Source organism: Triticum aestivum, chromosome 4D, assembly GCF_018294505.1.
Source record: "Triticum aestivum cultivar Chinese Spring chromosome 4D, IWGSC CS RefSeq v2.1, whole genome shotgun sequence".
Taxonomy (NCBI): domain Eukaryota; kingdom Viridiplantae; phylum Streptophyta; class Magnoliopsida; order Poales; family Poaceae; genus Triticum; species Triticum aestivum.
In genome coordinates, this window is record NC_057805.1 from 16,347,212 (window position 1) to 16,362,475 (window position 15,264).

The following is a 15,264-nucleotide window of genomic DNA, read 5'->3' on the forward strand; positions in this document are numbered from 1 at the left end:
TACGTGGATGGCGTGGCGCCTGCCCGCGCTTGTTGCGATGGATCCATCGCCCCGTCCTTTTCTGCTGCAAGCGGCGCCGGCGCGTAGCGGCTGGCTCGATCGGATCGGACTACCCGCAGCGCCGGACGGCGACGCGCCCGGCTCGTCTTTCGCATGGCGCGGTCCAGCTCCAGGGATGGGGCATCCGCGCACGTCGCTGCGACGAGGACATATTTTTGCGTCCGGTGCATTTGGCGGTCAAACGTACGCGTCGGCGACCGGCGGGGCGCGCCATACATACATGCGGACCGAGAGCGGCGACGCGTTGGTCGTGTGAATAGTTGGCCGAGTGGTGCATGCATTCCGTTTGTAGATAGCTGTAGGGTTAGGTTTTCGTTTGGCTTCGTCCGGGTGGTGGCCGCGCACTAGTGTCCAATACATCTTCCGCAACTCCGGTTCCTCCACGGCGGCGCTGGAGGCGGCATTATAGAGTTGGGGGACGTGTCTTCCCCAAGTCTCCATGGAGCGCCGGGATCTAGTGTGGGTGGGCGAGATTGGCGAGACGGCGGCGTCCATCTTGTTTTCCCTTTTGTTTCACCGGCTTCTCCATCCATACATGCAAGCGTCCTTCCGTCGCTACGACGAGGATATATCTTTGCGTCCGGTGGATTTGGCGGCCAAACGTACGCGTCCGCGAGCGGCGGGGCGCGCCATACATGCACGCGGGCCGAGAGCGGCGACGCATCGGTTGTGTGAATAGTCCGCCGACCGAGACGTGGCGCTACAACATCGTGGATGGCGAGGCCAAAGCTCGCGACAGGCGTGAGCGCGTCTCTTGTCCCGTGCGTCAGGATCGGCGCGATCGAGATGAAGATGGTGACCGCGGTCGTGGCCGCGACGGGCGCGACGCGTCCAGGGGAGGTCAAGACAGCGGTGCACGTGTCCACAGGAGCCTTTCCCGTGCGCCACGCGACGATCAGCGGCATGACCAAGACAGGGGAAGCAGGGATGACCATCGCGGCAACCGCGACGGCCGCAGGCGCGCTGCATCGCCGCCGCCCCCGCCGGCCGCCGCCCCTGTCCTCTTGGGCTCCGGCGCCGCCCCTCTCCTCTTCGGCTCCGGCGCAGTCTGCGACCCCGAGGCTTGCGCCCTGGAGATGGGTCGAGCCCCTCCGGCCACCGCTCTGGCTGCTCCGGTGGAGGCTCGTGGTCGCAGCCCGTATAGGCACGCGCGCCCAGGCAGTGCCAGGCGGGACTCAAGGGACGCCCGCACTCCTCCGGCTTCGCCGCCCCTCTCCCCCAAGTCCGTGCTCCGCTCACCACCCCCCTCCAAGCGTGATGAGGCTAGGGTTGCTACAGAGGCCATTCAAGAGAGGAGTCCAGCACTCATTGAGCTTTGCTCGCCGGTCTCCATGTTGAGCCCCCTCCTCCACGTCTCGCCAGTACGCCCTCCCGGCTTTGAGGCATCTCCTACACCACCCGTCCTCAGCAGTGGCCCCCTGCAGCGAACCCCGACATCTCCACGGGCTCGTAAACGTGCAGATGATGACGTGTTGCCGGCGGGGCTTGCTGAGCTGCTTGTGCCAAGCCTGGGGGTGGCTCTCCCGGAACCACTGTTCTGTGCTCGCCAGCCTGCGCTCTTGATGTCTGCCCCGGATCTCCCTCCTTCCCCTGCTTCAACACCACCCAGGAAGCCGGCAGCCCGTCGGAAAACTCTCGCTGGCGTGAAGATCTCCAAGGTGGGTGGCCTCTCCCTGCAGAGGATCAGGCGCCCTGCTGTCCTCGCAGCAACGACGCCGGCGGCACAGGCGGCTGAGCAGTTTATTGGCCGCAGCCTGGGCATCATCAAGAACGGGCAGGACGTCACCACTGCCACCCTGGATGCCTTCGCTGTAAAGTTCAAAGAGCAGCTTCCTCCTGATGTAATTGTGGCCATGAGAGAGTTCTTTGAGCTAGACAATGGGGCTGTTACAGCGGTGGAAGATGCTCTGATCGAGCATGGTGGAGCGGGGGTCCTCGACGCTGTGGGAGCAGATGTTGCCGCGGGCTCGCTGGATGTGAATGCCTGAGGTTTAGATCATGTAGTAGCTGCTGCTGGGTGCGTTGTTCCTCATGTTAGTGCAACATCTGTTGTTTTGTAAGGGTCTGTTCCAGTTCAAGGGCAATAGCTCTGTTTATGGAAGAACTACAACTTTGTACGTGGTTTGTACCAGTTCAAGGGCAATAGCTCATGTTAGTGCAACTCTGTACGTGGTTTTTAGTGGCGGCCCTTCGTCCATTTGGTCTTGTGCTAGTCCATGCTTCCATCTTGTTCATGCTTGTGTGCACCCCCATCATGGGCTTCATCCAAACCTCCAGGGCCACCTTACTTTCCAATGACAGTACAACCGATAAACACAATTAGCTGGAATGTGCGGGGGCTTAATTGCCCAGACCGAAGAGCTACTGTTAAAGCAACGCTTGCCGACTCCTCCTGCCAGCTTGTCTGTCTTCAGGAGACTAAGTTGAATGTTGTCGACGAATTCATCGTTGCGTCACTTGGGGGAAACAGATTGGGTGGCTTTGCCCAGCGTCCGGCGAACGGAACTAGGGGCGGTATCCTATTGCTATGGGATGAGAATCTACTTGATGCTTCCGACTTTGTCACCTCTGCATACTGTATTTCTGCCACGTTCTGTATACGTGCTTCTGGCTCCTGCTTCAAGCTCACTTCGGTCTATGGCCCCACTGATTCCTCGTGCAAAGACGCTTTTTTTGCGGAGTTGCTCAGCCACAAACCACCTACGGATGTGGCTTGGTTGGTTGTCGGGGACTTTAACCAAATTTACCGAGCCAGGGATAAGAACAAGAGGAACGTCAACACGAGCAGAATTAACCGCTTCCGCTCGACGCTTCATTCCTGTGAACTCTAAGAAATCCACCTCCAGAACAGACGCTTCACTTGGAGCAACGAACGCGCCAATCCCACCTTGTGCAAGCTTGATTCCTTCTTCTGCAATGCCGAGTGGGACACCACTCACAACAATCATTTGCTACATGCCCTGTCATCTTCCCTCTCTGACCATTGCCCTCTGTTGCTCGCCGACGACAAGGGCCCTAGGCGCCCGCGTACATTCAGATTTGAGAATTTCTGGGTATCACTGCCCGGATTTCACGAGGTCGTTCTTGATGCTTGGGCGGAGAGGGTGAGTCATTCTGAACCGTACCAGGTCGTCCACCATAAGCTCAAAAAAAGGCGCTCCGCCTTGCTCAGTGGAGCAAGCGTATCTCCTCCAAGGCCAAGGTGCAGCTCCATGCAGCCAACATCATCATCCTTCGCCTGGACATTGCGCAAGAGGAGCGCCTGCTATCCCCGGAGGAGCTTGACCTACGCTCTAGGCTTAAGAGGTGCGTGATCAGTCTTGCGGTTCTAGAGAGGGCAAGAAAGAGCCAATGCGCTAGGATTGCGAACCTGAAGGATGGGGATGCTAACACAAAATTTTTCCACCGCCGCATCAACGCTAGGAGAAGGAAAAATCACATCCATAGGATAAAAAACGCACAAGGCTGGGTCACCGACCATAAGCAAAAAGAGGACATCATCCATAACCACTTTGCCGAGGTCATGGACAGAGCAAGCACGAGCTCTGTTGACCTTAATTGGGATGAGCTTAATATCCAGTCGCATGACTTGGATGATCTCGGTGATCCCATCACCGAGGATGAGGTTTTGGCGGCCATAAAATCAATGTCGGGGGACAAGGCTCCCGGGCCGGATGGCTTCACGGGCATCTTCTTCAAACGTTGTTGGGAAATTATTAAGCATGATCTCATGCGGGTCATCCAGAGCTTTGACTCGCTCCACACATCCCACTTGCAATGGCTCAACTCTGCCAATGTGGTGCTTTTGCCCAAGAAGGAGGGGGCGGAGGGCGTCTCTGACTATAGGCCTATTAGTCTTGTCCATGCTGTGGCCAAGATTATCGCCAAGATTCTTTCCCTGCGGCTTGCCCCTCACATGGACGTTCTCGTCTCCAATGCTCAAAGTGCTTTCATAAAGAAGAGGAGTATCCATGACAACTTCATGTATGTGCGCAATTTTGCGAGACGGTTGCACAAGCGCAAGACTTCAGCCCTCCTCTTCAAGCTTGACATTAGAAAAGCTTTCGACTCGGTCAAATGGGAATACATCCTAGATGTATTACAACGCAAGAGGTTCCCTTGCAAATTCCGGAATTGGATCGCCGCTCTACTGTCATCTTCCTCTTCGCGCGTTCTCCTCAATGGGCTTCCGGGCCCCCCGATCAAGCACGGCCGCGGGTTTCGTCAAGGGGACCCAATTTCACCTCTACTGTTCGTCCTTGCAATTGACCCCCTTCAACATATCCTCGACATCGCAACTCACAAGGGCATCATCCATAGGATACGCGGCCGCGGCGTCATGATGAGAACCTCCCTCTATGCGGACGACGCGGCCATCTTCATGGCCCCAATCAAGCAGGACATTGATAACCTCTCAGTCATCCTAAGGGGTTTCGGCGAAGTGACAGGACTCTGCACCAACTTCCGCAAGAGCTCGGTTGTGCCCATTCGATGCAGCCACCTTCCTTTGGAGCATATTCTGAGTAGCATTCCGGCGACCCGCGCCGCTTTCCCAATCAAATATTTGGGCCTCCCGCTCTCAGTTCGACAACTTCGGAAGGCCGACTTCCAGTATCTTGAAGACAAGGCGGCCGGAAAATTAGTAACTTGGGAGGGACAAAGCATCACAACTATTGGGCGCACTACCCTTGTCAGATCGGTCATCACCTCTCAAGCGGTATTCTCCATCACATCTCTCATTGTGCCACAGGGCACACTTCATAATATCAACAAGATTGAGAGGGCCTTCCTCTGGTCAGGGTCGGACAAGACGACCGGCGCAAAATATAAGGTCAATTGGGACATGGTCTGCAGGCCTACGATCTATGGAGGCCTGGGCATCCTCAACACCGACAAGTTTGCTCGGGCCTTGCGACTAAGGTGGCCATGGTACGAATGGAAGGAGCCTACCAAGCTTTGGGTTTGCTTGGGCAACCTATGCACCGAGGAAGATATGAATTTCTTCTATGCCTCCACCACAATCATCGTTGGCAATGGTGCAAAAACACCGTTCTGGGACTCCCCGTGGTTGCTTGGTTGCAAGCCCAAGGATATTGCCCCCCTTATTTTTCAAGCCTCAAAAAGGAAGAGATCGACGCTTCGTCAGGCCCTTCGAGGGAACGCTTGGATGACCCACATCAAGCATGACACTATTGTCTCCGTCGCACACATCCGGGAACTTTTCTCGCTTTGGGCTCTTGTGCATGACTTCCGTCTTGACGATCACGTTGAGGACGACATTGTTTGGAAACATGCTGATGATGGGCAGTACTCGGCGGCCAAAGCATATAAGGCGCAATTCCTTGGCCTGATGCACTCGCCCATTCACCACATGGTTTGGAGAGCTTGGGCCCCCCCCCCCCTAAGGTTAAATTCTTCGCATGGTTGACCTTGCAAGACCGGAACTGGACCGCCGACCGGTTGGAGCGGCGTGGTTGGGATAATTGTGGGCTTTGCCCGCTTTGCAAACGTGAGCAAGAATCGGGCATCCACCTTTTCGTCAAGTGCCGCTTCTCCATTAGGCTCTGGCGATCGGTCATCGACAAGTTTGGTCTTGTGCACATGGACACCTCCGATTGGCACCTTGAGGATTCCCTCATGCAATGGTGGGATAGAAGGACCGACATGCGAAACCCCAATAGACGAGCGATGGCCTCCCTCACCATGCTCGTCTCTTGGACTATTTGGAACGAGAGAAACGCGCGGGTGTTTCGCAACAAGAGTGCGCCGCCGCCTATCCTGCTCCAAAATATCGTACTCGAGGCAAAACTATGGGTTACGGCAGGTGCTAAGAAACTAGGGCGTATTGTTGTACGAGAGTAATTGCCATGCCGTTTTGCAAGGGCGCTTGTAAAAACTCTAAACTCTATTCTCCTCTTATTTAATGGATGAGGCAAATCTTTTGCCTCCATTTCGAAAAAAAAATAGTCCGCCGAGCGGTGCGTGCATGGGGCTGAGACAATGTTTTGTATTGCTTCCAACCGTTATATGACCTTTTTTTATTGAACACAACACAATCATAGACGCTCATTTTCTGATGCTGAGGGCAAAACTAATTGAGCGGGTGGCAAGTGAGGTATACCGGCCGTCGCAAGGATGGAGACCGGGAGTGTGAAGGCCGGGACACTGAAGATGTGCTTCGGCTGGAACTGAACATGTCCTTCGGCTCTGTCTACCATTTGGACTCCATCCCCTGCAGTAGCGTCTTTTTCTGTTATTCTGAACTTGTCTGGCTATTAGAGTGGCTTTATTTTGGGGTGTTTTACCCTGTAATATGGTCTTTATTTGCGGGAAAATTTATTACTCATGTAGCAAAGCTACTATCGAAGTTACAGAGATTAACAACCTCATCAGGTCCAGAGCCTAGCCACACTATAGTGCGACTCGAAGTCCTACCAAAAACTACCAGCATTTGGCTTACATTATTTTGACTACGCCGTATGTGAGTAATACAGGATTTTAGATGTCATCTAAACTCCTTGCGCTTTTGTTTTACTTTGGACCCGCCTAGCAGTGCTGGGATGCTTTCGTGACCAGATTTGATTTCGTTAATGAAATCGGAGGGATGTCCATCTTTTATTTTAAAAATATATATAGACGCTCATACACACACATACACTCATCTCTATGAATGCATGCAGGCATACCCACCTCCGAGATATTATCGGCGGTGGCTCGCCATCTTGAGATTAAGATTAACATGGTCAACATAGACGCATCATAGTCGATGTGAACGTTTTCTTAAGGATTGCCACTTCGTGGCAGTGGCTACCTCAAATCTTTGAGTTGAGGGAGGTGTGCGTGTGAGGTTATATTATTTACAGAAAGGTGTGTGACTTTTGGTAAAAGCAGTACTTCAAATTTATGTGCATATTTTTGTTTACATCTCTCTGGAGAATTTTTGTTTGCCCATATTAACATGCCAGCTCTAGAAAAATTTCCTGCTAAAATAGGTTAGATTACGGACAAGCAAAGGTATAAAAGAATAAGTAAAGTTTTGAGGACCCCACAAAAATAAGTAAAATTTTGAGGAATAGTAGGATAAATTGGACCCGGATCGAACGTACACTGAACACGAGCGGCGGCAGAGAGAGACACGCCACAAGGCTACAAGCACTAGGCCAAGAGCCCATCTACACTACTGTACTATCTTTTTTTTTTGAGGGAACGACTCTACTACTGTATATATTGGCACCATAGTACATACTCTCCCCTTTCTGGTTTATTGGGCTCATCTCACTTTTTAGGGTTTTCCATTTTATAAGTCTTATTTTCACTTCTTTCCATCACATGTTCACATTCCGAGGCACATTAAATTGATGCATGCAAGGATTAAAAGAAAAGTGACCAATGCATGTAACCATTCCTACTCATTTAGTGGTCACTTTAGTTAATGCGGATTAAAGTTTGAGTAACTACGAGATATATTCCTTCACTCATCTTCTACCTTGGTCGATGAGATTTCATATTAAGCCTTATAAACCGAAAAGGAGGAGGTACATACCATGCACGGCGATAATACTTCTGGTTCCCAATCAATGAACGAACTGAAGTGTCAGCTAGTAGTAGTTGCACTTGCTAACTTCTCGTCTTTAATGGCACCAAAATTCATTTGTAAATATGGCAACGAAATTCCATTATATTGAAACATTATATTGACATCTTTTTGGGAGAGTGATTTTATTGGCGTATGCTATATCCACTAAAAGCACAATGGAGAACAAACTAGAGAGATCACACAAAGGTTCTCAAAGAAACAAAAATGCCATTGATTTAATGGAACCTTTTATTTTATTCATTCATTTTGAGTTCAATGGAACCTTTTTAAATAAATAAATCTTCATATTTTAGCTAAACATATCATAGGCAAGTAGATTATCATGCATGTACTTAGAAAAATCACAACCTTAGATCTAACATGTCGGCTACAACCGATTGAGCCTCTAGCTCTTACATTCTGATATATTTTTATGTCATAGAGTCAATATCACGAACCAAAGATCCACCAAGACTTGAGATTCATTTTTCGATTCTATGTATGCACTGAGCTAGAATTATATACAAGCAAGATAAATTGTTTTCTAGAGACAGAAGAGTTGTTTTGTATTGATAGAAGAGGATTGTAGGGCGCAAAAAATTTATCAAAGGCAAACTAACACAATGGTCTAAGCCGCCGAAAGAAAATTGGAAAAAGGAAAGGAAAAGAGAGGATCGCACTGGCCCCAACAGAGACCTGCTGGCCCCAACATGGAGTAAGTGTTTTGGATTATTTGGCGGTGGTAGTCTTAGAGAAAATCAATGCTATGACCAATGAGCAGGAGGCTAAAAGGTGTGGAAAATCATTGTGCGACAGTGAAGCAATTATTGAATTAGTTGAAATGCATTTCGTGAAAATAATATAGTTGAAACAGTTCGAGACATACGAGACATGTTGTCAATTACATGGTTCTCGGTTGCACCCTTGTCAATTGTACCTCTAGCAACTGCATTGAGAAGAAACATATAGTTAAGGTACGTGATACAATAGAAATAACGGAGCTGAAAACCATTTACTCTCATCGCAAATAACTAACACTCAACCTTTATAGGATAAACATGCACCTGTTAGAAAGACACATAGTATAATCTAGCTTCTTTTCTTTGCATTTGTTGGAAAGACACACAATGCAACCGAAATAAGAAAACAAATTATTCTCTTCACAGAAAATAACGGTTTACTCAAATATTATAGGATAAACATGCACTCGTTAGCAGGACAAATAGTATCATCCGACTTTTTTCTTTGGGAGAGTTTATAATGTCGGCAGGGTAGGGGGAGGTTGAGGGAGCACTTGAATGAGGTTTATATGATTATAAATCGTCAAAATCATGCATGTGCCGTCCAATAATATAATTATTTGGATAGGTAAGTAGTACAACCTATCAGCCGGCCAGATCGACCGGTTTTAATTTCATGAGGGATCCATTTTTCGCGCTCTGCTATCATCTCAATCAACCAAGAAAAGTAAATTGCACGTACTACATACCTTCACGGTCTTCATCATATAATAAGAAAAAGGCATGTCGTCCTTCATGCATTATCTGGCTATGGAAAAGGGTAGTATAGGAGTTTTCCTTCTTTTTATTTTGCAGGGATACAAGTTCGTGTCATTCACTGCCTCACAGAGTTCAAAAGTTGGGAATCGTAGGTGAAAGTTCTCACGGTTTCGAGTGTGAAGTCAAAACTTCCGTCCAAAGAAAAAGAGTAAGGACATGAACAACGGAACGATTGGAGTTGATGAAAGTTCATTTCCAAGTGAGAGGGAGTACTTAGGAAAAAAAATTACTGCGTTCGAGAGCTAAAATTTACCTGAAAATCGAGCTCCCAGGTTGGACACCCTCAGGTAGAAATATTAGTCCTGACATGTCAATGCTATAATAATTTGCTCAACAAAACTCAAATGTCCGTTAAGTGCAAGGCATACGTTTGTACTTTTTTAGTTCTGTGCTGCCTATGGTGTAAGATCTCCTTTTTTCTTTTCTTTTCTTTTTCTGCGGGTGAAGATCTCCTTTTTTTCTTTATTGGCAAATCTGTAAAGATGTCCATGTAAAATGAGAAAGGAAAACATACATGTGCACACTCTCATCGTGCCGGTACGTGCATTTCATGGGAGTGCTCTGGTCCTGTTGAAATTTTTGTTAGATCTGCCATAGTAGTGGATAAATATGTCATGTGACGAGATCTCAATCGATTGAGATTTATAAGGTGACTGAAACTTTAAAGCCTCCGGATTTGCATCCAAGGGCTGGTGTTTTACTTCCCAATTTCCCTTTGCTTTCGGCTGGATACGGGTCAACAATGGGCTGTCCAATATGGGCCTTTTAGCTACGACATGTCTATGCTAGCAATGGGTGCAGAACTTCGCTAAGATACACGTGGATGCGGGAGTTCGAGCTCGAACAGGAGGAACGGCATAGCAGTCTGTCAGGACAGCCATGGTAATTATCTGGGAAGTTCTGCCCTCGTTGTTCGAGGTGTCTGTGATCCTGCAACTTTGGAGGCCATAGCCTGTCGTAAGGCAATTTCATTGGTGGAAGACCTCCAAATCCACAACTTCATAATAGCTTCAGACTGTAAACAAGTGGTGGGTGACATTTTGAAGGGCAACCAAGGTGCTTACGGAACGATTATCAATGAAATCAAGTCTAGATCAGCTCCTTTTTCTTGTATCTGTACTCTTGAGAGTCATGATGTTAATTTCGAATCTCATAGATTAGCTAAGTTTGCTCTTACTCTAGCTCAGGGGCGTCATGTATGGCTTGGCCAGCCGCATCCAACTTTGGACTTTGATCAATACAATGTGGCTTTACCTCTAAAAATACTTATATTACTTTAACATTTCTAAAAAAAAGTATATTACTTTAACAGAAAAACTAAAACAGCAGTTTACAAAATAAAGAAAAACTAACAAATACTGAAACTAAATTTTATCTATAATCGACAGCATTTCTGGAGTACTTTTACCCTCATAAAAGAAGAAATAAGTACATGACACTTCAGTACAGCCGTAATTGTGATCAAGATTTGCAAAAAGAAAAAACAAGGAACAGTCAACCGAGGATTAGCAAATCCTAGATTTAAAATGATGCGAAAGTGAGCCCGAATTCGGTGTATGGGCTACAATGAGTGCAATAAAATAATTTAGGGGAGAGGATTTCACTTCTAATACAACAACAGATGCTATACTTGACTGTTCTTGGAGTCCTGGCTTGTATGCCACCCAGTACTTGCTACAGTTATTAACTTTTAAGTTCAACTTACATGTATAAGTTTCATCTTACAAAGGTCCACAGTTTCACACTATATTACACATAAGAGAGGGCAAACCAAAAATGGTCCAAGCAGAGAAGTAGGTGGAAATCATCAAATGATATGTATACTCACCTACACACCAATGCCCCTGCATATTAGAGCCTGCATCTAGTGGCCCGTTTGTCGCTGCTCCCACCTAAGGTCCTCCGAGAACTCCATCATAGCAGCTCTCGGATCGCCACCTGTGACGGACAGGTAGTACTCGGCAGTTCCGTCGTCAACGTGCAAGCTCCGCCTCACCGACTCGAGAATCCGTTTGCTTCGCCTTTTTGCAGCTGCAGCGTTCGCCACGGATTCTGCGTTTCCATTCGGGTGGCCCTCGGGATAGAAGACCGCGACCTCTCTCTTTGAGTTGTGATCCATCTCAATGTAGCATGTGCTACCCAGCAGGATTTCTGGATCACTGATTGGTATCAGAAGCCTCTCCCTTGAGTAGATACCGTGGTCACTCATCATATTGTTGAACCGTTTGATATCGGTCACCTGCTTGAAACTCACAGAATATCAGATAAGGTTTGACGAAGAATAAAGAAGGTTTGCTCACACATGCACAGTACAGCTGTATAACTTTCTGAAACAGCGGAAATATTTGCCTGGAATGGTACAAATTACCAGCTTTCAGCCACTCGCAAATGAAGTAGCTGAGGATACCAATTGTTTTCAAATTTAAGTTGCATAGACAGCTTTGTCAATAACAGTAGTCCAAAAAGTCTGAACATGTGTGTGGTCAATGTTTTAGATTACCTCTATATCAGCATCATTGAAGATAAAAAAAGGGTTATTAGCTGAAGGTGCATGGGCATTCTACAGCCTTGCCTTACTATCAATTGTGGCAACATTATGGAAACCAAACCTCAAGAGCTAGCTCAATTACTTTGAGACCTAACAAAGTAAGCCACTACAGCCGTACTATCGATTAGAACATTCAACATTTAAATTGATACAGCCGAGCAACGAGTATTGGCAGAACTATGGAAGCAGTGTATCTATTCTATCATCAAACGTTGTATCATGAGCATTATCAGATAGCCAACGATTAAAACGTGATGAGCTATGCCAACAACAACGGTGGTGAGTTCTGCGACAGTGAAAACGTTGACTGTTCTTCATGATCAGAAATTATTGTGGTGGCTTGCAACTTTTCTTCATTTTACCTTAAGACTATCTGTTAAGCAATCACTCATGACTTCCATAGTTCTAGTTCAAGTTCCAAGAAATCTATGTCGTGATAAGAACTAAGAAGACATAGTCTCGCGTCATACATGTTTGCAGTATTCGATATTATGGGATTTGATACTAGTACGGAATCTGCCAAATTCAGTATGGGTTGGTGCTGCTTCAGAAACCAGAGCAACACAAGGTACGATTCAGCTAACAACGACAGCTGAAGACTAAGCTTTAGACGGGGAGGGCAGATGATACCTGGACGGAATACTTAAGCGCGACGCCGGGGACGGTGTCCCCGCGCCGGACGGTGTGCGAGAGCGCGAAGCGGGCGAGGGAGGCGGCGCGCCAGAAGGCCCTGGTGGCCGGGTCGCCGAGGACGCGGCGCACGCCCCAGGGCGCGCGGAAGGCGGCCTCCAGCACGGCGCGGTCGGAGGCGACGGCGCGCCAGAGGCGGCAGACGCAGGCCGCCCGCGCGACGTCCGCGGGCGGGAGCCGGTGCAGGACCGCCCGCAGGAGGTCGCCCGGGAAGTCGCCGCCGCTCATCGGGGACGGCGCCTCCGGATCGGGTTCGGCGGGGGAGGAGGCGGGGAGGGCGTGGTCTCCGGCGCGGCCGCTCATGGCGATCGGGAGGAGGTGGAGGATCGCGCGGGTGGATGGGGGAAGGAGGCGAGGCGGCGTGTGCGGACGGGGGAAGAAGGCAAGGCAGGGGAAATGGAGAGATGTGGTTGGCGCGCAAGAGCGGTGCGTGCACAGCTCGCGGACCGCACCACAGCAGCCCGGCGTTGCACCGCAGAATTCCTCCACGCCTTGTGTTATCTTTTTCTTTGCCAAGGATAAAGCGGATTTTATTTCGTCTTCCTTGCCCGGCTTTTTTTCTGTTAGGATTTAAATTAATTCTGTTATTAGAGATAATCTCACTTGTGTAAACGGACGTCGGTTGCCGCAGGCACCCGTTCGACATTCCCACGACCCCACGATCGGACGCATCCGTTCGTGGCGACGATTTCCTATGTATATAATCCTCATGGATCATCAATGAAACCGACTGTTCGATCAGATCATTTTTTTACACGTTATCAGCACTTGCCTCTGCACAGAGCACGCATAGGCAAATCACGCCGGCGACAGTCGCCGAAAAAGAGAACCAAAAGGGAAGAAAGGAAAAGAAAACTTCGAGAAACAATCCAATGAAGGAGGAAATTTGTTTAGTGGACAGTGGTGCCTCTAACACAACTCTAAGGGAAGTTAAATACTTCCGAAGTCTCAAAAAGAGTAAGGGAAGTGTTATGACAATTGATGGTCATGACACGGTAATTGTTGATTCTGGTCAAGCCACATTTACACTCCCGAATGGTACAAAACTTGAAATCCAGGAGGCTTTATTGTATCCGGATTCAACTCGTACCCTGTTGAGTTTTAAGGATATCCGCATGAATGGCTACCACACTGAAACTCATGAAGACAATGCGGTTGAAAGCCTGGTCATAACTCAACAGAAGGGAACCGACAAGGAAACCCTTGAGAGACTGCCTGCTCTATCTTCTGGATTGTATTACACATACATGAAGCCAGAGCAACATTTGGCATACAAAATAATTTTTCAGAATCTTGACAAGTTCAAGATATGGCATGATCGCCTGGGTCATCCTAGTGTGGGGATGATGAGAAAAATTATTGATGGTTCAACTGGACACAACATAACGGTTGCTAATTTCCCCAAATCCTCGGATTTTGTATGCACTGCATGTGCAACTGGGAAATTAATCACAAGACCTTCATATCTGAAGATCAAGAATGAACCACTTAATTTTCTTGAACGCATTCAAGGAGATATATGTGGTCCAATTCAACCGTTATCAGGGACCATTTAGATATTTTATGGTGCTCATTGATGCATCAACAAGATGGTCCAATGTGTGTCTATTATCAACAAGGAACCATGCTTTTGCAAAGCTGATCGCTCAAATCATTAAACTGAGGGCAAATCATCCTGAACACAGGATAAAATCCATCAGAATGGATAATGCTGCTGAATTTAGTTCACGAGCATTCAACGATTACTGCCTAGCTTTGGGCATAACTGTGGAGCATTATGTACCATATGTACACACAAAATGGTCTTGCGGAATCACTTATCAAGAGGATCAAGTTGATAGCAAGACCATTCCTACAGAACTGTAATCTTCCAACATCTTGTTGGGGACATGCGGTATTGCATGCCGCGGAGTTGATACAAATTCGACCAACTGCATATCATACGGCCTCCCCGTTGCAGTTAGTACGTGGAAATCAACCAAGTATTTCCCATCTTCGAAGATTCGGTTGCGCTGTGTACATACCGATATCACCACCTCAGCATACATCGATGGGTCCACATAGAAAAATGGGGATCTATGTGGGGTACAATTCTCCGTCGATTATAAAGTACCTGGAACCTCTAACAGGGGATCTATTTACAGCCCGGTATGCTGATTGTATCTTCGATGAGGACAATTTTCTGGCATTAGGGGGAGAAAAGAACCACAAAGAATGCCGGGAAATAGATTGGAATGTCAAAGGCATTCAATCCTTAGATCCACGTACGAATGAATTTGAGCTGGAAGTTCAGAAGATTATTAGTTTGCAAAATATTGCAAATAATCTGCCAGATGCATTTACTGATTATAAAGGTGTCACTATATCCCATGTTCCTGCTATGAATGTTCCAGAGAGAGTTGAGATATCTCATAAGACCACTCAACCGCCCAAGAGGGGGAGAAAACTGGACAAAAAGGACAATGCTTCTCAAAAGCGTCCGCGGGAAATGAGGATCCCTCAAATAGTAAATGCAGGTCAACCGCGAGTTGATATTCAACCTAATGTTGAAAGACACCTGAAGGATGTTATGCATCCAGAACCCAGCACAACTGTGCACACAAATTTTGGTGCTGGGACATCGGTACACCTTGACTCGATTGTTGTGGAAAATCATGATGAGTCAGAAGGTATTGATGAGATTTCCATCAACTATGTTGAATCAGGAGAATCATTCAACAGAAAGACTACAATTGTCGACATATTTTTTGCCTCAAAGATCACAGATGACCTGGCATTGGATCATGAACCTAAGTCCATGGCAACACGTTGTTTGGTGTCAAACAACATAA

The 15,264-nt window shown here is 47.8% G+C and overlaps 1 protein-coding gene across 1 annotated transcript; it reads right to left on the reverse strand.

The window, feature by feature from the left end:
* Window positions 1–10,641: 10,641 nt before the first annotated feature.
* Window positions 10,642–12,899, reverse strand: LOC123095799 (F-box protein At1g55000). The gene is made up of 2 exons (XM_044517362.1): window positions 12,374–12,899; window positions 10,642–11,434 (listed from the first exon to the last, which is right to left on the reverse strand). The coding sequence occupies exons 1-2, from the start codon at window positions 12,734–12,736 to the stop codon at window positions 11,060–11,062; spliced, it is 738 nt and encodes a 245-aa protein (XP_044373297.1). The 5' UTR covers window positions 12,737–12,899; the 3' UTR covers window positions 10,642–11,059.
* Between the last annotated feature and the right edge of the window lie 2,365 nt (window positions 12,900–15,264).

What these genes read in the sequence shown, in the direction of transcription:
- LOC123095799 (XM_044517362.1), bottom strand. Translation starts at nt 12,736, where the DNA reads ATGAGCGGCCGCGCCGGAGACCACGCCCTCCCCGCCTCCTCCCCCGCC. An exon ending in CGCTTAAGTATTCCGTCCAG is followed by an intron (nt 11,435 to 12,373) that starts GTATCATCTGCC and finishes AGTTTCAAGCAG; the next exon opens with GTGACCGATATCAAACGGTT.